Here is a 27,621-nt window from a genome sequence, read left to right as displayed (position 1 = left end):
GCGAGGCTGTGAAGGCAGGGTCCATCGGGGAGCAAGACAACAGGGCAAGGAATTACCGGGACAACAGAGAAATTGCACAAGGATGAGAAGTTTAAGACATTATGAGTGAATGGCTGCCCTGGAGGCATAGCTGTGTGGAATGCAGAGATGATTATGATCATGCTGCTCGCATTTTTGTTTCTTGCAGGAAATGGTCCTTGCAGTCAGCAGTGCACGGTGGTGACAGGCCAGGCTCACTGCTCCTGCTTCCCAGGGTTCTCGCTGATGACAGATGGACGCATGTGTGAAGGTATGGGCTGCCACTCCTTCTTGTCGCGGTACCGTTGGCAGTAATTGGAGCGATTCACAATACTTGTATGTATCCCTTAAGCTGTCTCCCTCAAGCAGGGTTTGCACAAGGTAACAAACAACCCAGCACCATCAACAATACCACTCACTGTTGTATAAATGAAGAAAAACAAACACATCCAGCCATGACAACAGAACAAAAGTGCAATGGAGCAGTTTGTCCAGAGATCGGGACACTTTTTAATTGGATGCAGTCACTCATGAAGGAGGAAAATGCAGGTCTTGTGATAGTAAACAATGCATCGACTGATTGGGCTCCCACTTCCTGGTGGTGGAGACCATTGCCTGGAGCATAAGTCAGCCCTAGCCAATTACCCTGTGGCAGCTATAGCTGCAATAACAAACACTGCACTTAGCATCTGTGTACTTAGCTACCTTCGTTTCATATAGCTCTGGGTGATAACTTACGGCACCTCTGACAGGTGAATCAAGCGCTTGCTCTCAGAGCTTGCAAATGTGTGAAGAAACACATGGTAACACATTTTTGTATCACATCTTGTGTCCTGTCTGTAGCTCTCAGGCTAGTTTTAAAATATATTTTAAAAAAATGTTGCTAATTTTTGGACAGCGCTGTAGCTCTATACACAGACAATAGTTTTTAGAATCGGTTAATTGTTGGTTTGGTTTTTGTCTTTACGCGGGATTCGTAGGAATAGTAATTTCTACTTCACCATTTATAGCATTTCCTATTATATAGTTTGGTTAGTTTCTAGAAACTTTGTAGATTAAAGCTACACTACTCAATATTTTAATAAAATGGGTTATGTGGTTTGTGTAATGTGAAAGGGGTTGCTCACAGTGACAAACCATCACAGAATTATCACCCAAAGCTCCTTCACCTGTTTTAGCTTGATGTTTTGGTTTTCAGACAAAAAGCTCTTACAGACCTTCTGTACACCAAATGTAATGTTGCTCTGTGTATGCTGGATGTGTGAATAGGCATCTTTTACAACTTTATAAGGTGATAATACACTCAGTTGGCAGTTTATTAGGTCCACCTAGCTAAACCCAAGGCAGTATAATACAACAGCCCTGCAGTAAATCCTACCATCATGAAGGGGTAATGGTCCGAATTTGTTCAAGCTGTTTCAGAGAGGTGTTAATTCAACTTTATGGAAGCCATAGTTTGTACTGTTGTTGAATTTTGTTTCATCATACTGAGAGATGTTACTAGTTTTAAGCTTTTTCTCATTGATGTGAAGTAGTGATTGATAAAACCCCTTTTTCCCCTACATTGCTGGCAAATTTTTAAAAGTTCGATATATAGAGATCACTGCTCACTAAATAACGGTGTGTTTGAGGTGCTGGAGTTGAGATTCTATGTAAAATGACAAGAAAAGCATCTGCATACAAGTTGGAAACTGTGGTACTGTATAAAAGGTCATCACATAGATAGACCATCGACATTAAACCTCTCCCCAGAAGAGAATGTAATTGTTACCACTCCACAAACCATTTTCCATGGATGGCCGTATAGTAACATATTTGATGCAGTAGTAAATTGATCCATGCATTTGCAACAGTGCCAAAAACTTGGCAGCAATATTCCTTTGGATTAAACATTGAAATATGGACCACCTCCAGAGTTCTATACACCGCAGCTCAGTAAGTGTATTTTGAGCAAATCTCTTCTTACATCACATGTACGTTTGAGTGTGCAAGATGTTGGAATGAACAGGAAGGAAGTGAGTGATATTAACATGAAAAGACTTTGCTTAAACACTGAAGGCCACTGTTAGAAAGGTATTTCCTTGCAGTTGTGACTGTGACTGTCACGGCTGAGTTTATTTAATCTGTCTGTCAGTCAGCAGATGGGATAATACCTCTGGATGCATAAACACTACGTAAGAATTAGTGTTTCCTCTTCTGTTCCTCCATTCAGTGAGCAGTAAAGACCTTCGCTCTGAAAGCGTTCCCACATGTGAAGACGTGGGTGGGCATGAAACAAAGCAAATAGCACTACAAGCGGTGGGTATTTGAGGTTTTAACAGCGGTAAAGTAGTAAACTATTGAGTACGTGTTGTAAATATATCATACACACTGTGAAGACACTGTGAACCACTGACACCTATGATGTTTAAAGGAGATAGATAGGAGTTGGGTTTGAGTGTGCGTGTATGTACGTGATTAATACATGCTGATGCAGCCTGCCATGAGATCCTGTTACCTGCAGCTTACTTCAGAGACCCTGGTAAACTTCAGTTAACTGGTTGGGACATATTTTACGTTATGTTCCTTTAGTCATGTAATTATTAATAACCCACACAAGTGGTTTTGTTATTCTGGCTGATTGGATTTTGTTACAGGTTGGAGGTGGGTGGAGTCATGCTATGAATTACCTGAGGAAACTTGAAGTACAGGCAATAAATGAAGCAGCTGGTTTGAAGGCGAATCTCTAAAAGAGTACTGCACAGATTTACCATTGCACTTCTTTTTTGAAAGGATACAAATCGACGCAGCAAAACCAGAGATATTATCCTTTATTCCATTCCTTCTTCTTCCTGGTAAATACCTGGCACCTAGTAGGGAGTGAGCGAGTGTTCCATTATCTATATCTGTTCAACCAATTAAATTATCTGTATCTGTACAGGGGATCAGAGGGAAAGACCATCTGAAATAATTCCAGGCACATCCACGTAAATTAAAAGAACTTACTCACTAAGTTATTCACTACTCAAGTAATTTTTTCCCATCTCTGCTTGGGATGGACAAGGCTTAACCCAGAAATGGGCATTACTAGCCTGAAATTGCGTTTACTTCACGTCCAATCCACCCCCTACCCCTCCCCCAGCTGTACTGAGTGGCAAAACATCTGTTACCATGGCTGCTTAGCCGCTAGCACGGCCAATGTGCACAGCTGTACGTAGTGTTGTAGTCAGATCTGAAAGATCCACTTTCCCATTAAAACAACCACATACAAACACTAAAAGCTGAAATCAACGTAAGCATCGCAGGGAGGGGTGTCGTTAATGGTAACAACACATGTTTAATTAGGGTTATTGGTTGCATTTGAAGCAATAAGTTTAATGAGTTTAATAAGACCGGTCTCGAGTACTACAACGCTAGCTGTACGGTTAGCCGGTCGACATGCATACAATCGCTGACTTAGGTTTAGGCACCCCTGTGATGGTTAGTGGTAGAGTAAGGTGCTTTGGGAAGCTGTCAAAGCCTTTATACTAACGTAGCGCTTCCGGTCTCCTTCAGACACACCCGGAGGCGTCTCTTATGGACGCTGAAGGGTACCTTTTGCACTAAATAACGCTTTGTCAGCCTTTCTGAAAGTGTCAGAATTTGACGCCCTTAGATGAGAACAGACAACAACACACGAGTAATTATGAACAGGCACATTTGTGGTAACCTTCTTTGGAAGACAGGACCACTTTTGTGCAACGGATCTTGCTGGTGGTACAGATTTGGCACTGTCACATGTGGCATTTTGTGTGTTGACTCTCAAGGACAGGGATCACTTTTCGGCATGACACCTCTATGCTCTGCTGTTCAGTCTTTCTCAGCAAGTAAAATCTGATTTCAGGTCTGTTAACACCTTAGTTAAAAACGGGAACATTTCAGGGTACAGCTCCTGACTGTGGGCTAGGGTGACCAGACGTCCCCGTTTTCCGGGGACGTCTGGTCACCCTAGCCCACAGGTGCCCGGGGGGCCGCGTGCCTTTGGGACTGGTGTAACGTAAATTATGTATTTGTATTATGTATTTATATAACTGTTGGGCGAACGACAGGCCCATAAAGCATGGACAGCGGCCATGGGGGGGAGCCCTTAAATGAAAGGATGGTGTGTTGGTGACGGGTGTCCAACTGATTTTGGTGGGCCACCCGGGCATAAAATGCCAGGGCCGATTATTTGTCCCAGCCCTGCTCAAACCAAATCTGCAACTAGGCCAAGAATGACTTCATCTACCTCAGCTTGAACTTTTCAAAAATTGTCTGCTGGGTCCAGTGTGATGAGCAATCACAATGGGAGGGGGTGCTGCTTGTCAGACACCCCCCCTGTGCACAGCCCCCTCTGTTCTCTTGATGGAATTCTTCTTAAACTGCTATCTCCCCTCTCTGTATTTTCACCTTATACTGGATCACTTCACTCCTCACAACTGTGTAATGTGGCTGTCCCTGGGGATCAGTCAGGGAAGGTAGGCAAGAGGCACATTTCCTTTTATTTTTATTTTTTCCCTCTTAGAATGACGCACTGGAAATAACGCTGGCCACCAGAGAGGAAGGAGAAGGCGACTTTCTGCACCACTGGCAATACGCAAACATTGGAAACAGTCCCGTCCATCCCTAGGTTTCACAGAGAGCAGGGCCCAGAGGACGAGGTGGACTTGATGTGAGCTTGGTGTGATTTGTCCCTGGAAATATCCTCCCTACAACGAAGACAACAGATGTCTTTCAGTTGGGGAACAAATGGGACATTTGCGAAAGCGGGTCCCAAAACAACAGTATGTCAGCACTGCACTGTCTGTACAGCATGGATCCTGTAAACTCCCCAGAGCATTACACAATGTCAAAAGGGGAAACTGTTAATTTTAGTGAGTAAGATGAATGTTGTTGCTGCAGCTCCACAGAGCCTTCATATAATACAATAAAATACGTTCTGTGCTGTGAGAGATGATGCTTGGGTAGTTTTCTAAGGTGGATAACCTTACAGGAAGAGAGCTGCAGGATGTTACTCACACACCAGGTACAGGTTTTTCCTCGTCCTCCCTGTGGAAAGGTGTTGTAAGGCACACAGTTCAGTCAAATCCCCAGTAGCAAAAGCTTTGAAAGTCGAGAAAGACATTTCAGCAAGGGACTGCCAACAGATACACAGGCAACACAGGAGAATATGTTCCCCTCTTGTTCCTGCCTTTTGTTTTTCATCCTTGGCTCCTTCATGCAGATTTGTACACGACCTTTTCGTCAGGTTCCCTGTGGAATGAGCCATATTTGGGGGTGATCTTCCAATCTGGATGACAGCCACACTTCGGCTTGCACACAAATGCACAGATGCACACACAAAAATCCCAGTCCAACCCTATCAGCACATCCAGATAATCGGCCACGCACTGTGATGCATGATAAGGGAATGCAGCAGTTTGATAAAGATGAGCCACAGCAGAGCGACAATCTACTGTCTCGGCATGAGCCCACCAGTGTCATAAATCAACAGAGCCTGTTTACTGAGTAAAGATTTAAATGTTTGCAACTGTGTATTGTATTTCACACAAACAAGCATAACAAGAAAAATATCACTTAGCTTTTGCCAAGATCTGATATTTTAAATTTGATTTGGGACTAACAAAGCAGTCACTGTCCAAAGTTGATGTCATCGCCCACCAAACAGCACTTCAGGACACATTATGTGAGGGTATTTGGTGCAGGATTGATGGGACTATGAACAAATCTTAAGTACTACCAGGGAGAATGCCATTGTTTCTTTGCCAATCAAATGATTTTGTATGAAGTGGTAATCACCAGCATCACTATCGTTGGCTGACGGTAACACCTCGAGCCAGACAATACAACTTCAGCAACAACTTTGAACTTCATATATGCTTTCTTGCTCATGTAGGTTATGCTGCACCTACCTCAGCTTGCTTAATTAACTACCAAGCATTAATTGCTAACAACAGTTTGCAGGCTAGCTGTTAGCAAATAAGCGGTAACACTGTACAACTTAAATACCTACCCAAACATGTTAAAGCAGTCACTCACGACAGCTTCTCAGTTAGCGATTTTCATGCAAGTAAAAAGAAAAAGATGTAATTTCCTGGTATCCATCAAACTCCTAGATGTAAGAATGACTTCCTTTGTTAGCGCTTTCGTTTTTTTTTTTTTTTGCTGACGTGCATCTGCTACACACTCACTGAGCCCTGTCATGGTGACAGTCAGGGCCAGTCTGCAGAGAAAGAATTACGTACTGGTCCTGTCCATAAATGAACTCTGTGCGTCTGCTTCACCTCCAACTCATAGTCATGCACCCTGTGTCCATCTCCCTCCCCTGTTGTTTCACACACAGTCTTCCTTGTTCTTGTTCGGCAGATGTGGACGAGTGCTTGACCAACACCCATAGTTGTCGGCCCAGCGAGCGCTGTTTGAACACAGTGGGTTCATTTGTATGCGAGCTGCAGGTAACTTGTCCTGCAGGCTACCAGCTGAGGAACAGTGTTTGCGAGGGTGAGTTCATTGTTCCTGAAGTTTTTCATTAAGCCAATTTACCCAGCAGTCATTTCCAGAGCCACTAAAGTAGTCTGTGGAAATGCTGATAATGTCTTCTTCAATAGGCTGTACAGGATTTCTAACTCCTTTTTAGTGGTAACAGACAACAAGACAACAAGGACAGGAAAGCAAAAGCACAACCCTCTCGCCAGACAATAATGTCAATTTTGGAAGATTCTACAAAAGCCTGGATTATTTTCAGTGACAATATATTTGGAAATGCAATTATTTGCTTTTTTTGCCAAGAGTTAGATAAGAAAATTGAATCCATTCTCATATCTGTTTGCTGCATATGAAGCCAGAACCAGCAGCTGGCTAGCTTAGCTTAGCAAAAAGACTAGAAACAAAGGGAAATAGCTAGCCTGGCTCTGCGTGAAGGCAATAAAATCCATATACCAGCACATCTAAAGTTCATTAATTAAGAAGTTATATATCTTTGGTTTAATCCATACGAAAAGGCAAGTGTAAAAATTTTGTTCTTTGCTTGTCTATTTACTTCCGGTTAAATGCATTGTTACACTTTGCTTTTTGTATGGATTAAACCTGTAATTTTCTCTCGTTGACGCGTTTAATGAAAAGAAGCTTGTGACCCATGCATGAGCATGCAAGAGGACTGTAAGTTTGTGAGTGTTACTATTGTGACAATTACAAGTACTTGCAAGTCTTGGTAGTTTAGCTATGGCTAAGCTAACAAGACTTGCAAGTACTGGCTGCTGTTTTTAAATTCCATATTTACAGTGCAGGCATGAAAGTGACTTTTGATTTGCTAATCTCACGTATTTACTCAAACGTGAAACTATTTCTCAATTCTTCCTTTCTATATCTGTCCATTGTAACTTAAGGTTAGGAAAATATTATGATTATGGCAAATATACCATAGTTAAGGTATGAAACTAAACACTTGGTTGGTTAAGGTTATAGTTAGTAAAGAGGCAGAAGTAAATTTGTCTGTGACAAGATGCAAACTCCGGTTTTCACCTCAATATATAAAGGGCTCATCCTTCATTGGAACCGAACGTTGGCCCTGAACATAAATAAGCTGTGAATTAGTCCAATATGGGTGTGAATTTTAGATATTTGGCTGCGATACATCAAGCTGATAATACCCATTCAAATGCAGTTGCAGCCTTCATACTGTGAGGTATTTCCATTTCATAACAGAACTTGCCACTTATGTTTGGCCAAGGTTCGTATTTGTGTTGCAGTGTTGCCAGTTTCTCAGGATTTTAAAGAGGATCCAGCAACCAGCAGCACACAAGTCCAACACCCCTGGCTCAAACTGAGACACTGTGTAAAAGATGTTCATGCATGCACACACGAGCTTTTCTGGTCCTAAAGTTTGTCATCACAACCCCTCTATTGCAATTACTAATTTCAAATAAAACAGGACTGCAGTGTAGTACATCATGAATAGGTGCTGAGGGTTTTGGAATGTCCTGACATTATTGATGGCAGACAGTTGTTTTCAAAGAGGCTCTTTAACAAGAACAGGATATACTTAGACAGCTCATTTTCACCCTCAGTCCCTGTTTAAATTAATACAATCAACATTTGTGACAGAAACATTGACATAAATCTTCAGAGTAAAGTGTAGAAATCAGAGAGATATTTGAATTTTTACAGTCGTTTTGATTCCTACCATACTGTGGCAACTGTATGGGTGTGGTCAAGACTCAAGCGCAGCTCAAACAGCAAGGCTCAATTAAGATTTGTGCTAATGTTTTTTGGCACCAGTGGTGATGTTTGTGTTTCAGCAGATGCCCAGGTTTGGTATGTGACAAGATAATCTCCCAGAGAGGCAACATTGCATAGGCAGTAAAGCACTTTGGCGCTTTGTGGCTTGTGTCATCAGCACTTGGCACCAGGGAGTACTAATTAATGTGGCTAGATAATGAAGGTAACATTTAGTTGACCATCCAGCATGGGGAAAACCAATTAACTACACGAAAGAAAGGAGAGAAACCCAAATTAAGACCTTCCGCTTGTGTGCCACGGGACAAGTCTCAGAGGACCCAATATAATGTGAGCTCCTGAGAAACGGGCTTGCACAAAAGAACAAATCTTCCATTATAAAACAGCATCCATTGCTCATGAGGTTCAATAACTGTCATTTAAGAAGTTTTGTTCAACTTCTGTTAATTGCAGATTTAGAACAAGTGATATTTTTATGGGTGGGGAATTTCTCCTGGAGTTGAACACTGACAGAGGGAAAGTTTGACTTTCTGGGATGCTGCACATGTTTATTCTGTGCTTGAGCCACAGTGCCACCTACTGTACTGTTAACAAGCTGAGAGCTCAGGCTGAAGCTCAGAGAGTTGACAGCAGATTTAAACTCTTCACAATTGAAGTGTGGATTCTTTTGGTTTGTCAAGGTGACTCACTGACTTTTTGTTTCTCTTCTTTCTTCCAGACATTGATGAATGCGTTATGCGAACCCATAACTGTGGTATGGGCTTTGTGTGTGAGAACACAGTGGGCTCTTTCCTGTGTAATCCCAAACACAAGTGCATCAGCGGCTTCACACAGGACTCCCATGGCAACTGTGTTGGTGAGAGACTGTCAGTGCTGCTCTCTAATGGCTAATAGAAACACATGATCTCTAAATTAACAGCAGATAGAGTTGTGGCAAATCTTATCTTCAGATGAGCCTCAGTGCTCCTTGTTCTCTCTGAGAGCGTTGACAGTGAAACAAAACAGTTAAGTTGTGGGCCAACAATTCAAAGCTGAGGGGATGTTCAGATTCAGGCGATAAATCTCTGTAGGTGCATCACTATGAACAAGACTTTTGATACATTGTTGTTGTTGGTGTTGTTGCAGGTTTGGAGGGAAGGGGGGCATAAAAGTGACACATGATAATGGCTGGTGCTGATATAGATCTCAGTTATGACAGCAACACTTACTCACATAATCTCTTCCTCTTTAGCAAGTGCGGCTGCAAAATATACACCCCAGAAAGTTTTTTGCAGCATTACTTTATGTCGAGTTGAATTGAGAGCTTTTCTTTTGAAAAGTTTTGAAAGAAATTTAATCTGTGGTGTGTTTGACTCACCTCTTAAAAAAGCCTCAAGAAATGTGAATCCCCTGAATGAGAAGTGCAGGACTTTCCTCTACCTGGACATGCTGGGAAATGAAAATAAGCATCCATAGTTCAATGGATGTGGATCAATCGCAACACATTTGTTTCAAACATATATTAAACATGCATGATGACGTTAACTCCATTTCAACAATTCACTCCCACATCGGAGCATATAAGCACCGCGACCGTACCCCCCTCTCACTGTTGCAGGGCTGTGCGCTGTGCCCCCGTTAGCCTCCCTGTAGTCGCTGCTGCAGAACTTCACTCAGCGCTGTTCTCCGCTGTTTTTATTAATATTGAACATGTCGCTTGTTGAAATTGGAACACAAAACGCAACACTGCGCTCCCCTGGGTCCGCAGCAACACACCAGTTTTTAAGTCGATTGGATGATCAGTTCCTGACATAATCAGAATACAAACAGATACATACAGAGATTCCTTCCTTGATTAGAGAGATAGCTCAGGACGGCCTGGTGATCTAAGGGTTAAGGTTCCAACCATCAACCACAACGTTCCTAATTTGTGTCAGGCCAGGAACCTTTGTTGCATGTTATGCCCTATCTATCTCCCCTTGTTTCCTGTCATCTCTTTGCTGTTGGCGATCCAGTAAAGGTAAAATGTCCCAAAATATAATTGAATTTCTTGGTGTCTTGTCACTGTGACATTATCAGGCAACCAGTGGAGAGACTCCAAGAAGTCTCTGCACCCAGCCAAGAAAATTATGAAACCACAACTTGTCGTTTTTACATTTGGGTATGGATTAACCAAATGGCATTTAGCTTATCTTAAAAAGCCTGATTTTCACCCCTGAATGCTCCTGATACAGCCACGCAGAGCAAAGTAATGATCAAGCCTGATGACTCCCTGCTGATGATTGCACATACATTACAGCTCTGTCACTGAGGGTGGAAGGCTTCCTTTGGCTTCCCCTGAATGTAAAATGTAAACTCGAGTGTTTTGGAAATCTTTTGTTTTTCTGTGGCTTGGAAATGCTTATTAGGATTTTTCAGGCTAACCCATCTTGTCACAATTTCACAAATTCTGTGACTAATGCGCCTACTGTTCAATCACTGTTTGAGTTTGATGGGTACACGTCAGCTTGGCTGTCTTTATGATGCTCATTTAGTTACTTTAAAGTCAAAAAGTAAACATTGCTCCCTGAGCATTGGATCAACCATATATTAGGAAGACATGATTACTGCCAACAAGTAAATACACACCTACATAAATGCTGTGTTAAAATCAGTGGGAGGAAGTAGATATTCAATCAGGATTAAACCTTACAACAATCATTCATTCATTTCAGCTGTCTAGAGGTTTGATTCTCTCTCTGTGTTTCTGCAGACATAAATGAGTGCAGCAGCCTGAGTGAGCCGTGTAGCTCAGGCCTTAGCTGTATCAACACAGTGGGCTCCTACACTTGCCAGCAGAAGGTCATAATGTGCAGCCACGGCTACCATGCCAGCCCTGATGGAGCCAAGTGTGTCGGTGAGATTTTACATCTTAAACACAACAGCATGGACAAAGGAAGTCATTGGGATTGGTATTTCTTTTGGCTACAAGTGCTCAAATGCGTTATTACAAAATGCCATTATAGGGCAGAATCAGTCTGTTAGGGTCACTTATGGAGACCAATCGTTCAAATTTAAATAAATAAATAAGAAATTAGCAAATACCTAACATGACAGACAAAATATATAATATAACCATGAAATTGGTGACATAATGGATTCTTGGGGCAGCTAATTGAGTAGTTGTGGGCTATTAAGTTTGGTGTATCAAGCATATTTCAGTGATTTTATATGCATTTTTGAAAATCTAAATGAGAAAAGTAAAATGAAAGGAATGACTTGCCTTGGTTCAAACTTCTCCAACATTGAAAACCGCTCTGATTTACTGTATGTGCTGCTAAAGAATCTGATTAAACTTTAAAACGCACAAAAGACTGTAATCTGTGTTGTAATAGTGTTCAAGTTTTAGAGCAATTTAAGTCAAAAATGACTGTTACAGCTGTTTTGAGACTCCATCTGCATGTCGTGTAATGAGCTGTGGTCTGTGAGTGTGGAGCAGAAAAAACTTTTCTAAATTGCTCTCTATCCCACAGTTTGAACACCTCAAAATTTTGCCACAGGCCTCCCCCATAACCCCTTTCATGCATGGTGTCCACATTTATTTTAACTCCATTTTGGGTCAATATATCATGGTTATGTTCTGCAAGCCATTTGAGGATAGTGTCACTTGATTGATAGCAACATTGTAACAGTGGTTACTCTCTTGTATTCCAAATATTCAGTGCTTGATGACCCTAAATGCATCAGGCATATCTGTAAAAAAAAATTCACAAGGACGTCAATCAAGGTAAAAAAAATTGTACGTACAGTAAAGTATGACATGTTTATGTTTTATAAACTAAGATTTAGAGTAAAATGTACCTTTTAAACACCAAAAGCCAACTGTCCACGTATGTGGACGTCATGCAACAGTGAAGACAGATTGCATTAAGTCTGATTTCTGTAACCTGCTAGTATGTGTATTCTACTTTTTCAAATATGTGATGAATAGAGTAATATAATAATTAACAAATATATGAACATAAATAACAATGCAAAGTACATATTACAGCATTAAACGGCAACTTTTGACTGTTTTGTTGGTTTTCACGCGCTCACGTACTGTAAAGATATCAGTTTTAACTAGAAGTAGTTAATTTGTTACATTTGGGATGTTGATATTTTAAAACTGAGGATAAAAATATGTTACTGGCTTTCTGCTTCATGTAACCACAGTTATAAATACCACTATTTTCTGCTATTGTTCCTAAATGTGTGTTTTATTGTTTTCAATAATTGAACTTAAATAGTAATGTTTAATATAAACAACATAATGTTTGATAAAAACATACGTGCACATTAAATAATTAAAAAAAAAACAAAAAAAAAAGAAGAAATGTATCACTGCATGCACAGTGATAAAAGGAGAAACATTTCTTCATTCTTCATTATTATTTTTCCAAATGCATTTTAGGCTATTTCTCACCATATACAGGGTTCGTACTTTATCAAACTCCTTCTACAGTCTTAATTTGATGGACTTAAAACTTTTGGGGTCCAGTGTAATTAGCCATAAAAAGTTTTCACTGAAGGACATGTCCGTGGCGTGGAAACATGAAATTGTAGTAACTTCAGTGTACATGTTCACATCTGTACCAAACTTTCCATGTTAACAGTTGTGCCCTGAAGACATCAGTATGTCAATATTCACCCACCTCAAAACATCTTAACACTGATGATTCTATGTTTTGAAGCTTGTGAGTTTATGTTAAACGCATGTCAGTGAAGTTCTGTGTACATGTTCAAATGTTACATTTATTCATTTTAGCTGACGCTTTTATCCAAAGTGACTTACATTTGCTATATATATATATCAGAGGTCGCACGCCTCTGGAGCAACAAGTGTCTTGCTCAGGGACACAATGGTGTCTTACAGTGGATTCAAACCCAGGTCTCTCACGCCAAAGGCATGTGTATTATCCACTGCGCCATCACCATTTTAAATATGTCATATTTTGAATGCTTGAAGTTCTGTGTTCTTCTGCACATCCAAATGGTCTCACACACAGTCCAGGTTCATACAGAGAAACTGTTTGGAGTAAAGCAGCCGTCCTCCCGATCAATCCTGAGCTCCATCAGAGCATCTAAATTATTTCAGAAGTTAAAAGTTGAATTCTCTTTCCTCTGGAGAGTTTCCTCTGTCCTGTCATGTCACATCTATAACTACAGTTTTTTTGTTTTGCTGCATAAATGTCCCACAGTATTTGCTGTGAATTTATTGCGCACATGGAAACATTTAAAATGACTGACATCAGCCTCTCTAATCATGAAAGTAAATCCTTAAAGGAAACACACAGTCCCGACACTGACAGGAACAAGAGGCTTCATGATCAGAGACCGTTTTTATATCACGTCCACACTTCTGTCCGTATCCTCCTCTCTGCTGTGAGTCTGCAATGCAATCAATCAATTGATGTTTTAATAATATGTCATTCATCCGCCATTATAATAGCAATGCGTCATGGTACAAGCACACTCTGATTGGTGTACTGTACATGGTACCCCCAAAACACACCTCTGACTAATTCACAGACTATGTACAACCCTTTGCCCCAAACGTAACTGCACCACGTGCTTCACGCCGTGCGCTGTGATCATTAAAATAGGGCCCTTAGTCCAGTTTAGATTGATCAATCAATTGTTTAATCTATATAATGTCACAAAATTAGGACAAATGCCATCACAATTCCCCAGACCCAAGGTGACATGTTCATTTGGCTTATTTTCTCTGACCAACAGTTCTAAACACAAACATATTCACTTAACACTAAACAGAGAAATGGGGAAAAGTGTGAACCAGGATTTCTTTAGCAGCTTTGCTCAATAAATGACGTCAATGATGTATCAATGATTAAAAAACTGCTGTTTTTATATGTACCACAGTTCACAGTAGTCTTCCAAGTTTAAAGAGTTAAATTTAAAGCCAAAGTGATGACCACGAAAAAGGACTGTGTATGTATTTTTGAGTGTGTGTTTGTACCAAGTCCAGTGGTGTGAGTAGGAGTTGTCAGGTGCAGAGTGGGTCATTGCTGAGGTACTTTATCTTTCTCTCTGTTTGTCTAGACATTGATGAGTGTCAGATGGGGACGCACCGCTGTGGAGTGGGCCAGATCTGTCACAACCTCCCTGGCATCTACCGCTGTGACTGTCAGACGGGCTACCAGTATGACGCCCTCCGCAAAGTCTGCACCGGTATGTATCGCTGTGTCAGGTGATGACAGGCAGATTGGAGGTTTACTCGTCCAATCAGTTTTTGAAGCCAAAACTTGCCCAGAAGAAGAAAAAAATCTTGCAAGTTTAGGGACTGTTGTCTATTGATGAGTGAGGCACATCCTAAGCACTGGAGAGAGACTGATGTGTTTTATTTTGGCAATAGGGGAGGGACTTACAACTTTAAATGGTTGTATTTTGTGTTTACTTTAAATACATTTTAATATGTTTGGTATGTCCCATTCCTACCTAAACCTCATTGGACCTCACATCCCAACTTAACCCCACAGTACAGCTGGACCAACCCATCTCCAGCACAGAATTCTCCAAGAAATATGTGGTGTCTTCAAATAATATCACAGACCATGCACAGCGTATTGATCACCTCTAACTTCTGAGGACAAAGTGATCTGCACTGGCAGAGGACAGGAAGGCCCACACTGAGGGCAAGTCCTACAAAGACTCTTCACAGTCAGAGTACATGCTGGTTACACGTTTCACAGCTGGACTTGTCATAGGTAACTTCTGCAGTACTATACAGTTCAAGGCACTAGGCAACAGGAAAGAGGACCCAAACGCAAAGTGTTTCCATCCACCTGTTTTTATGTACATTTGCAATTTACACATAAAAAACATAAATTTGAAAAATAATTGCAAAATAAATATTGAATGCAATATTGTAAAATAGTTTTATGCTTGGCTGAGGTAGAAAAGCTGGTATGTTGATAAAAATAAAATGTGACAAAGTGCAATGGAAACAGACATAGCAAATAAACATGATGTTGTGAAGCATGTGACTTAAAGCTTCCGCTCCACTGAAGAGACTGAAAATAGCAGACTGTAGCGTTCCTCTAGTTAATACATGAATACACAAACATGAATGCCATACTTGTGTCATGCTTTCTGCTATGCTTTCCACCATCTGTGGTGTGACTGACGCACTTTTAATGAAGTCATGTTGTTGCGCCCGAACTGGAAAGTTACAACAGCCAGCTGTTCATCTCAGTAGGTTGATTTTAGGAAAAATGAGATAAAGACATAAACTCCTGTCTACATCAGTGGAGCTGAGTTGGAGCAGGTGAACAGCTTCAGGTTCGTGGGAATCAGCATCACAGAGAAGCTGCCGTGGTCGTCTCACATCTCCACGCTGGTGAAGAAAGCTCAGAAACAAATGGATTTCTTAAAGAAACTTAAGCTAAATTCCCACGCCAAGTTCTTGTCAGCTTTTACAGAGGAGCAACAGAAAGCATCCTGACTGGAAACTTCACTAACTGGCATGGGATGTGCACGGCCCAGGACCGGAGGGCTCTGCAGCGGGGGATTAAAACTGCTCAGAAGATCATTGGTACCCATCTCCTGAGCATCAGTGATATCGGTGCCTTCGCAGAGCCCAAAGGATACTAAAGGACAGTACCCACCCAGCCACAGCCTGTTCACCCTGCTGCCTTCTGGGAAGAGATAGAGAATTTTCATCAGACTGCAGAGCAGCTTTTTCCCTCAGGCTCTGAGACTCAATTCCAATTCATTCTCAACTTGTAGTTTTTTTTATATGTCCTTTGCTTTTTGTAGCATAAAGGGAGTTATAACCTGCAGCTCATTTTACCTCCCTATTGTAATATGATGAATACATTTACCTCATTGTTGTAATGTGAGGAGGGGCTTTTGTTCTATGCTCTTAACCTTAATGTGAGGCGAGCAGCAGGAATTTCATCTATGCTAACATGTTATTTTATGCTGATGATGCTACTGTGAGGGTGCTTCTGTGCTTAAACCTAACCTGTGCTGCCAGTTGATGGTTTGGGACCCACCCACAGTTACTTTCTCAGTACCTGTAAGAGAAAAGGTTGTGTAGTCTGGGTTAGTATTATCACTGCTACTAGCTGTCAGTTCTCACTGGAATGCCATGTACCATGTAACATGACATTGCGGTCACGTGTTTTCTACCATCATCAATTGTTTAACTGGAAACCCTTCTATAGGTTTGAATTTTGCCACTTCAGTGACATTTTAATTTAAAAACCCCTGTGAGATGTATGGCTTATTGTTAAATAGATATATGTAGGGTTATCTAAAATAAGCCAACAGCATTGTTTTCTGAGTGTCTGAATGAGAACGGGCATTGAGTCCTCAGTGGCCCGGAGGTATCTGTCTGCTGTCTAATAGCTCCCACTCCTGCACTGACAGATGTAAATGAGTGCTGGCGCTATCCTGGCAGGCTGTGTGCCCAGACCTGTGAAAACACCCCAGGCTCCTACCACTGCTCATGCACAGCTGGCTTCTCCCTAGCATTTGATGGCAAGAACTGTGAAGGTAAGATAGACAGTTTTGTTCTCCAACAGATTGAGAATTTAAATGCCACCTTGTTTAAGTGGACTGTCTAATATTCCTTGAAAAACTTAAGGCATAGAGGTAAGCCTCTGGGGAGAGCGTTGGCATCAAAAGCTAAATGTAGCCTTCGCACAGACTTTGGAGATGATATATATTGATAGAAAACTGTTTATGAGTCCTTTGTTAGCCTTGTTATTAGCAAAAGCTGTTTTCTGTTGGAATTGAATTTAGTCTCTGATCATCTGATGCTGAACCGTCTGGTACATAATGATTTCCAGGTTGAGGCACCATCAATCATCAGCGTGTTGAAGACGTGGTTGTGCTTCTAAGAGCAAAGCTGACCAGAAGTGTGATTCACATTAAATTCAGCTTGTCACAGCAATTATTCAGGGAACTTAATCAAGTGAAGTTCAGTGAAGGTTTCTGTTCACAATCCAAAGGTGAAGCTTTGCATGTATCTGGGTTTTTTTTCACAAAAGCTTCTCTGAGCAACATAATTAAATTTTGATTAATGCTTTTCAGATTACATTCCAGACACTTGAAGCTTGTCTTCCTTAGGAAAGCTGTTATAACATATAATAACAAATTGCATTTCAGACCATCATTGCACCGTCAAAATGACTGAAGTGGTAATGCCACAATACTTCTTCCTAAGAAATCACTATAGTAACTCCTTTTTTGTCATTAAAAGTAAAATTGCAAATACACAAAGTACAAAGTACACAAACGACTTTGTTACAGGAACAGAAGGTGGAATTTATTACATGAAAAGATGAGGCTGGCAGTATTTTATATTTTTATTTTCAACAAATCCCATGAAAGGACAAAAAAACAACAATGAACCTACTGACAAGTATTGTGTATGTAACCAGAGCCTGATCTTTTTCCTCTGAGCCATAGAGCTCCAAATTCATCCAGAAATTGTTAAAACACATCAGTGAGCCACACTGTTGCACTTGGTGACATGTTCCTTCATTACCATGAAAACACGCACTGCAGTTTATTCTGACTCACTGTCACACACTGTCCTGCTGATTTGTTGACAATAAGAACAATACAGAATAAGGCCAGGGTTATCCTTTCAGAATATGAAAATCAGGAATATTTCTAATCATGCCTTTTCTTTTCTGTGCTTAGATGTAAATGAATGTGACAAAAACCCCTGTAGCCAGCAGTGCGCCAACATCTATGGCTCATATCAATGCTACTGCCACCATGGCTACTACCTGAAAGAGGATGGACACACCTGTGAAGGTATTTTCTACCGAGCTTACTACGTAGAAACTGGTAGAGTTGGTTGGGGACCAGAACAAATCTTAAAGTAGAGTGAATACTGGACTTACTGTACATTAGCCAGTTGGACAGACACACTACTTCAAATGAATATTAGAAATAAATCTGCTGGATGTATAATTATCTGACTGATTTCTAACATGTTAGTAACAACAACTTCATAAGGCAATTATATGTCAGAGAGGAGGTCTTCATTTAACTACATGGTTATTATTGAGGTTGAAGTTTATGGTTTTGTTGAACTATACTGTATTATATTCAGAGGTGTTTCTCAATATGGGGTTATATAAAGGTAGAATATGTTGCATGGCTGTTCTATTGGATTGAATTAGTTTGTATTGGTGTACCCAGTAAAGTGGCCAGGGAGTGTTCACTGGCTGTGAAGGCAAAGGAAAGAACAGTGCAGCTTTAAAGCCATTACATGTTTAAGTGTTTGATGTTTGTGTCGAAAAAGACAATGTAGCAGACACCAATGTAAGCCATACATCCCCAAAAAGATCCATACCCCGTCCTGCACCCGCCTCGTGCAGGACGAGTCAATAATTCCAATCAATAATTTGTAAAAAAAATAAAAACAATAATGCTATACTCACATAAAAATCTATATAGAGAGGCTTTAAATGAGCCTTTAATAGTAGTTGTTATGGTAGCCTTTTCTCTACAGCAGAAAATAGGATATATGATAGGAACCTGGCAGGAGAAACAATATCAGTATCAACCAAATGAGGACACAAAAGTGAAATGTCAATAATTGTGTATGTGTTGTGAAAGTAAGGTATGTAAGGCAGGAATGTGCTGCACCTTCAACTCGCCTGCAGATACAAGGCATTTTGCAGAAAACTGATTGGTAGTCTGGTCTCATCAGTAACTGTCTGCATTTCAGGGCTTGAAAAAAGGGCAAAATAGTATCAAGTCTCTGCATATTCATAACATACACATGCACAGTGTACCGGAGGTGAATACAGTAAAGGAACAGATCAGCTGTGCAGTACTTTCTCTGGTAGAGACTGCAGCTGATGTGTCTGCAGCAGTTTAAACTGTATGGTGTAACATTGAAGCTCTGTAGGGAAACAGAATATGGGAAATACAGTGGACCCTTCTCTGTCAGGACTGAATGGGTGAAGGAAGTTTAGCTCCTAAAATTGCTTATGTTAAGTGTCATTGATCCAAATAATTATACAATGTTTCCATGAATGCAAGGGCAGATTGACAGCAGCATGAAAGATAAGAGATTTTATTTTGTCTTGGGTGACAGGGCCTTAAGGTAGCTTCTGTTGCTAATCCCCCACACACGAAAAACACAGTCACGCAGGCATAGAAAACACACACACACACACACACACACACACACACACACACACACACAAAGATAAAGAGAAAAGGTCCTGATGCCTTATTGGAACCTTTATTTGAATCCTTTGGCTTCCACACAGGGCTCTAATCTGACTGACGAGATGTGTGTTTTTAACAGATCTTGATGAGTGCTCCCAGAGCATCGGGAACCTTTGTGCCTTTCAGTGTGTGAATGTTGTTGGCAGCTACCAGTGTACTTGTCCTGCTCATGGATATGTCATGTCTTCTAATGGACGCACCTGCAGAGGTGAGGCCCCTGTGAACAACATACCATAGCTTGTTCCACAGACATGCCCATGAAAGATTTGGAACACATTATGAAATGGATTTATTTATTACCTTTTTCATCTCTGGCAGTTTTCTAACATCTTATTACTTATTATTATCTTATCTTAGTACGTTTTGGATCTTATTACGTTTTCTTCATTTAAACTGATTTATGTCAAGAGAAAAACACCCTAGTTTAAACTATGTTGATGGAGATAGTGTGCAGTTGAATTCATCTGTGCATTCATTTATAAATGTGGTATCAAGTACTCGGCAATATGCCATTACTCATTTATCTTACATCTCGGTTTTAGCTTTAAGTAAAAGGCACTGTAGAAACTTTAAGAAAAAGTAACTTTTTCTAAAGAAGAAATTAAAATAAAACTGAAAATGAACCTTTTCTGTCTCATGTGTGTGTAAAAATAATTAAAACCGAGATGAATGCCTGTGTAAAAAAAACGAATGAGAGAAACATCTCCACACATTCCTAAACTCTGCATTATGAGGGTTGTCACATAACAATCACAGCTGTGACGATGATGAATTACAAGACAGCCTGTTCAAAATCAAACTGCTAAAACACTGTCAGTGAGATTCTCACTTTTGTTTATTATTTTTTCCAGATATTGACGAATGCAAAACTGGCACCCACAACTGTTCACATGGACAGACCTGCTATAACCTCCAGGGAGGCTTCAGATGTCTCTCCTTTGACTGCCCTCCCAACTACAAGAGGGTGTTAGACACGTGAGTTACCTTTTTCTCTCGGCATCTTCGGAATCTTGAAATGTTTGGCTCCAGTGTTGCCTTTTTCTTATTTGATGATCAAGTTAAGCCTATGCAGAGCATTGTCTAAGTTTTATTAGTAAGTGGGACCAATAAAGTCTCTAATATATAGCATAATGGTTACTTTGTGGTATCCTGGGCATATAAAACCTGAAATACTGCCCCTTTAAGCATTGACCTGCATATGTGGGATATTCAATAGGTTTCCTCTCAGCCTGTGCCCCTCTAATGAGAATTACTGTACATCCATGTCCTTGCACTGCAGTCTGCTGCACAGAAGGGCCTTGTTAGCTATGAACCTGTGGCAGCTATAGAGGCTGGCTGGCAACTGAACATGACTCCCATCGAGCGGTATGATGAAGTCAGATGGCTTTGATCAGCTTGGTGCTTGCCGGGGCTGTCTCTGGACTCAATAGCACACACATTCTGCACACAGCCCACAGGAGGCCTCTTATCAATGTTATCAAGAGACACCTTATTAGCCTCAGTGTAACGTGGCCAGGCTCAGCATGGACAGACATCTTTCATTCATGAGTAGACTTGGCAGCCATGGACACATGGCTCAGATTAAAATGTCTCTTGCTCTGCCTTTAGTGCCACTCTGATTCATTGGCGCAGGTTCCAAGACACTGTTTTGGCATAAGCTGTGGAAATGTTATGGTGCACTACCTCAACTTTTAAGGCTGTAAATTGTGATATGATGGATAAGCAGTCACAAAGCACCAGAATACAGGCTGGAAAAGCCCTGCAAGTAGCTACTGTAGGACAACCGTTATCCCCAGCTACACAGTATTGCTTTGCTTTTTTCCTCATTTCTATTTTCATTTAATCCTCGCAGCAGGGGGCAGAGATGGGGACTAGCAATACTGAATGTGTAACCAGGTTAACTACATTTTCCCAGTAGCAGTCTGGTAACTTTGGGCTATTGCTACATTTTATCTGCTGCACAGATCCCGCATCCACACTCTTCTGATTCAGGAGAGAATGAAACAGCAATAGAGAGGGGGTGTATTCTGACAGAAAGAGAGAAGTGAAAGTTAATTAATAGTATACATAAATTCCTTGCCATTCATTCATCAGTGAAGTGTGTGGAACAACACTGCTAACAAAAGATGTTTTGTGTTATAACAAATGACACCACAAAATATTATTATTTAGAGGTTGCACCACAACAGGTTTACATGGTTTCATTTTCAAAAAACACCACATTTTTTGTCATCCTGCACATTGCTGCAGCTCCTCTTTTCACCCTGTGTTGAAGGCTTCTTTTTAGCTATGGAGTGATACATCTTGTCTCTAAATGATCTTTGTTGGGAGTTGCACATGTGCAGTTCCTAGTTAAGGACTACTAGCCAATCAGAAGCAGAGAAGGGCGGGTCAGCTGGAAGCCGGTAAACACAGCTTTGTTTCAGCTGTACATGTTGCCGACCAGCTTGGCAACATGGACTGGAGCGAGAGTTTCAGAGTGGTGAGTTATTAATCTGTAACAAAAGTATCTTTCATCCATAAAGTTTTAACTGAGCTCTGTCTCTACATCACAGTAACAACTTTATGTCCACTGACTGCCTGGAGGGTAGCTAGTGTTTGAAGGGAGAGGTGTGTGCTGCAGCTCAGTGTTTTTCCACCGGTGTTTTTGAGGGCGTGTCGGAGTAGCCGCTTGGCGAGCGTTATATGAGGCACATTTAGCTTTCATCCCTATGACGTCACAGGGATGAAAGGGAAGCGGCTGGACTACAAACCAGCTGTTTTCAAGCGGTTCAGAGCAGAGCTTTCTGTGGGAGATGGGAACTCCCTTTGGCCCTGGACTTTGGGCTTTTTCACTTTGCAAACCTGTTACATGCACAAAAAAGTATAGAACTCATTAAAGGAGAGGAAAAAGCAGAATACCACCTCTTTAATGTATTACAATCAATTTTATTATTTGATCCAAGTGTGCAATTTGGGCTTCGGCAAGCATAAAAAAACAAGACAAAACACAAGAAACATACAATTAAGCCTAGAAACATGCAGCAGTAGGACTGAACACATGTAAGTAATGTGACACATGTGAGTTGTTTAATCTCCTGTGGAGCAGGCTGTCCACCATAGCCGCACAGGGCTTAAAGATAGTATAAAGCACATTGACTATTATCAACATCCCCTAGCAAGATAACCATTTGATTTAATATGCATAACCATTAACAGAACATAACACGTATCTATAATTCTGGACGTCGGTGTCACCACACAACTTCAGATACTGCACCTCAATTTTACATAACATAACTATCATCCTCATCATCATCTCCACCATCCCCTTTCCCACCCATCATCACCATCACCAAAGTAATGAACTTGTCAACAACAGCAGCAGTTACCTGCTCCTGCCATTAGCATGCAAGGCTTCAATGGAGACAGGGATGAAGGAATTCTTGTCTATAACGATAAAACAATACGTTTCCTTAGTAGCTTGTAGCATGCTACTTTAGCTACTTTTAAGAGTAGCTTGTAACTTCACCAGCTTACCATGTTCACATTTTGAGCTTTTTCCCACACAGGCAACAATTCCCTCAACCAAGGCTTTGAAGAATGGCCTTCCTGGCATGCCAGTAGCCGTGTTTTCATCAATGTTTTTTTATGTGCATTTTGAAGTTTAGTATTAGAAAAGGTTGATGGAAACGGCAAAATTTGAAAACACTTCCTTAATTTTACATAAAATCTTTTACGCTCGCTTGAGGTGGTTTTTGCCTTTTTCACAAAAGAGTTAATGCACGAAATGGGAGATGGATACACTTTTGCCAAACCATTTTTGACGTAGCGAACATGTAACTCACTACTGATCAGCTGTTTCTGCTGTCAGCGTCATATTTCCATAAACCTCTCTCCATTTTTCTCGGATCCATGGTCCTCAGGTCCATGTCACTGTTTTGTTTCTGGTTTGCAACCCACACTTCTTGTTCATTACAGCCATGCGTAACGTCAAATAGCATCAAATTTGCTTGACATTTAAATGGAAACATGGCTAATGACATGGCTGCCTCCCTGTCCTCACTACTGGAAGCATATTTCCAGTCGTTACAAAGACACAAAGTCACCTTGTTGTAAGTCACCTCAAATAGTTTCTTCAAGAAAGAGCCGCCTGCTGGGTCCATAATTGGTCCCTTCATGGTATCACAACTCAGGAAATGCAGTATTGGACCCAAGTGTAGGCGGAGGCAGACAAGCTGGTGACTGAAGGGAGCGACAGAGAGGAAGAATGAACCAAAATGGGACCTAGGTGGACTTTGTGACATACATTGTTTCAGCGTTTCTCTAAAGTTTTTAATGTTCAGAAATATTGTTATGTTCATTTATCTTCTTCCTTTCTCTCTCTCTTTCTTGACTCCTCTACAGACGCTGTGAACGGACCAGCTGTCCCAGCAACTCCTTAGACTGCCAGAACTCCCCTGTACGCATCACATACTACCAGCTCAGCTTCCAGACCAACATCGTCATTCCGGCCCAGATCTTCCGAATCGGACCATCCCCGGCCTACTCTGGTGATCATATTGTCATCAGCATCATCAAGGGCAATAAGGAGGGCTACTTCAGCACCCGGAAGCTCAACAGCTTCACGGGCGCCGTCTACTTGCAGAGACAAGTCCATGAGCCTAAAGACTTCCTGATAGATGTGGAAATGAAGTTGCTGAGGCAGGGGACGTTCACCTCGTTCCTCGCCAGGATCTATGTCTTTATCACATCCAGCGCTATGTAACACTAGAGACAAACAAACAGAGAGCAGGACTGGAATTTTCATATGGTGCTAAACTTTTACATGTGCAGACTTTTTTTGTATTGCCTCCTCACAATCAAGTATTATTCACGAATCATGTAAATGTTGCAGAAGACCTTACTTTTTGTCTTTGGCAAGTTATCTGCTAGCTTCTCCAAACTTTTTATGACAATCATATTTTCTGAGAAACTTATTTGTATTTACCAAAATATCTTTCAGTTTGACTCTCTTAATGTAATTTAGCTTTTGTAGCCATTTTAGGTTCCAGTTGTTGGTTCGTACAGACAGTGGCACAGGTCACTGCGCGCATCTGGGTCAGTGCTTCCCTCCACCCTCCCTGTGAAAACGTTAATTGAGAGTCTGAAGAAACTAAAAGACATATGCAGAACTAGAAGTTAAGGGCACTTTGAAACTATGGAAGACAAAATACACTAAAAGCCTAGGAGTCAAAAACATACTGTAACTGAATACATCAATTAGTTAAACAATTAAATTGAGTATAAAAAGAATAATAAAGGGTATATTTTTGTTTATTTTCTTAATCAGTAGGTATTTTTCTTTTATTACCAACCAGTTGGTAGAATAAATTAAAACTTAATTTATCAAATTTTAAATTAATAGATTTAAATAATACTACATGTATTTTACTCTTCTATTTATTTCACACTAGCTCATTTGTTTTTAATACCTTAGTTTGTCCTTTTTTTATTTTCTGTTTTCTATTTCCGTCATATGAAAATGATGTGGGCGTGTCCATGTATGTCCAGGCCAAGGATTAGTATGATTCTGTGTCTGTGCTAAATACAAACATTTTATTGGTTCAAATAAAATTAATTAAGTTTTAATATATTCCAAATTAAATATGTATGTAAATTCTACAATAAATAGTGTAATTTATTGATGTATTCAGTTATATTTTTGATTTAGATTAGTCAGTTTTGAGACTCCATAGTCACCACCCAATTTTTTTAAGTACTGTGATCTGATTGAATGCTAACAAGTCATGTATGGTAAATTTCAGCACTGAGATTACTAATGTAGCGTTGGGTCTCTCCTTTATTACTGGACATATCTTTCTATGTTAGTGTTTTGTAATTATCTCAGGGTGAAATTTATGTAGTTTTGTATACACACACAAGACAAGTTCCTGCTGTGTAGTTTGCAGGAATGAATCAGTCTGCTGTTGACACTCGAGACTGGCTTCATACAGCCTGTACAGTTTCAGCTGACACATGACATTTGTATCTGTAAACTAATCAATAAATGATGATCAAACGGTTGTCTTTTGCTCAATAACAGTACAGATCAAATTCTACAGTGCCAGGGTCAGTTTTTCCCCATCAGTGCTGAATATTGGTTAACAGTGAGTCAACATCCCCATCTACTGGTGAAAGTCTTCATCACTCTGCACCTTTCAGCATCAAGGCAATTTAAAGTGCATTCTCATAAGAGAGTAAGGCATTAAAAATGTATTATTATCATAAGTCAATGAATACTAATTTATTTTACTCTCAGTGTAGCAACATTTTCATTTAGATGTCAATCACCCAGGTGGGTGTTACACACTGGTGGTGGTTGAGATGAGTTTCTCTCTGAAGTGCTTTGAGTTTAGGGATCCAAGCAGCGAAGCTACTCAAGCATCACTCAGGCCACCTCATGGTGGCGCTATAACAATAAACTTTAGGTTTTTGCAAACATATCGAAAACGACTTTGATTGGAGTCAAACCTTTTTTGTCATTTTAATTCTTCAGCATATTTGCTTCAATGGTCATCTGCTCTAAAAATGTCCAATTATGCGACTTTTTATCACTTTATCACAAATTTTTTTTTCAGAACTTGTGCAACATCGTTTGGCCAGTTGACCCAAAAAATTGGTAGGATCATCTACTGATTTTGCATCAAAAGTTATCAAAATAATTTTGATTCGACACTCACTTTCCCCCCCCAAATTTTTTACTTTTGTGTCTTTACATACAATTTTACATAAACGCTCACATGCACACTGTGCCAGAGTTTTGTTAATGTATTTAACGTTTTGTTGTACTTTCAAAAAGCAATAATTGTGAGAAGAGTTCACTTTAGCCCCTGACCCCCTAAATATCTGTGCATGTCCCTGACTGCATGTATTTGTACAGGTCTAGGGTCACTACTCAGTTGATGCATAAAATTTGGTAATGATTGTATAAAGTGTGCGTGGCTTATTACAACAAATGTAAATTTTCACATTTCTCATTCAAACTTCAACAAAATCACCCGTACATCCTAGAGAGCTGAACATTTTTCAGCACATCAACACATGTGACAAACTTTTGCCTCACTGCGACTTATGGTTCATTCAGAAGTCAGTCACTCTATATTTTTCAGAATATACTAAATCAATTAACATCTATATCGCCACAAGTCTTTGTGCTACCAAAATCGCTGTAAACATTCTCTACATGGCCGATATCAAGCGTTTCAAAGTGTTTCAAAGTGTTTTTAGATCGGTCAAATGGTGATTCAATATTTTGCTGTAACTTGTCCTGTATGCACAACATTTTCTTTTCTGCTCAGTTTTGGATCAAATGCAACCAAAATAATTGACAACACACCCAAAACCAGCAGAATGATGTGACTTTTTTCCAGAAAATTATTTCCAACATTTTGACTGTTGCTTTTTAAGTTTAAACTGAATAAATATGTCCGATTCTGGCACATTTGATGTCACTGCCTCAAGTTGAGAGAAGGTGTGTGGAAACAAACTGTCAACAGTAGCTCAGTCAGTTATTCTACTCTACGGGTCTGAAGTTCCAGGGCTCAAATCCCCAGGTGACAAAGTCTGACTTGCCAACAATGGGGGTGTTCAGATCATGGTGAGTTGAAGTTTTCGAATTCTACTTGGATCCAATGACACTGAATTAGCTTTCTCTGTTAAAAAGAGTTTGTGCAGCATAAATCTTAAAACTTGGAAACACAAAATTGGGCACTAGGCAGGTACATATATTTACTATTTTACTCTTAGTGTAGCAACATTTTCATTTAGCTGTTATTTTGGAAATAAACTACTTCACAATAAGTCTGAGCGGTCCTTATCTTAACTGTTTTTATCACCTATTCCACCCCTTCAAAAGAAACATATAGTGTGTTACACCCTCTGACATTCCCACCCGGAAAGTGTGCGTGCTTTCCTACCTCACACTATTAATACATCCAAACAGATAGCTTTTCAAACGGAAAGCAGGGAGGGAGAATCTCTCACCACCAGGTCACCATATAAATAAACACCACACTCTGACGATACAGGGTAGAAGAAGATAACATCATACTGATATTTTGGGCTACTGAGTGTCAGATTAATAGAAAAAACAACATAAAGTGTTTTAATAGAGTAGCTTCAATGCATGCT

At 40.3% G+C, this 27,621-nt stretch overlaps 1 protein-coding gene across 4 annotated transcripts in view; it reads left to right on the top strand.

Moving 5' to 3' along the window:
• Positions 1-25,514, top strand: part of fbln2 (fibulin 2) — a 65,485-nt gene extending 39,971 nt beyond the window's left edge. For 2 of the 4 annotated variants that reach the window (XM_038697912.1, XM_038697911.1), the window contains exons 8-17: positions 188-289; positions 6,382-6,516; positions 8,969-9,106; positions 10,982-11,125; positions 14,311-14,439; positions 16,642-16,767; positions 17,923-18,039; positions 19,550-19,678; positions 20,322-20,445; positions 23,857-25,514. In XM_038697912.1, the coding sequence (XP_038553840.1) occupies positions 188-289; positions 6,382-6,516; positions 8,969-9,106; positions 10,982-11,125; positions 14,311-14,439; positions 16,642-16,767; positions 17,923-18,039; positions 19,550-19,678; positions 20,322-20,445; positions 23,857-24,217 (1,505 nt within the window). In that variant the 3' untranslated portion in view covers positions 24,218-25,514. Of the gene's footprint in view, positions 1-187; positions 290-6,381; positions 6,517-8,968; positions 9,107-10,981; positions 11,126-14,310; positions 14,440-14,747; positions 15,566-16,641; positions 16,768-17,922; positions 18,040-19,549; positions 19,679-20,321; positions 20,446-23,856 lie in introns of those variants that run through there. The other 2 variants (XM_038697913.1, XM_038697914.1) reach the window with 2 other exon arrangements.
• Positions 25,515-27,621: the final 2,107 nt, after the last annotated feature.

Source organism: Micropterus salmoides, unplaced genomic scaffold (genome assembly GCF_014851395.1).
Source record: "Micropterus salmoides isolate LMB-PRFRI ecotype aquatic unplaced genomic scaffold, ASM1485139v1 Ms_hic_scaffold_4, whole genome shotgun sequence".
Classification (NCBI taxonomy): Eukaryota; Metazoa; Chordata; class Actinopteri; order Centrarchiformes; family Centrarchidae; genus Micropterus; species Micropterus salmoides.
Note: the sequence above shows the minus strand (reverse complement) of the source record. Positions and strands in the feature narration are given on the sequence as shown.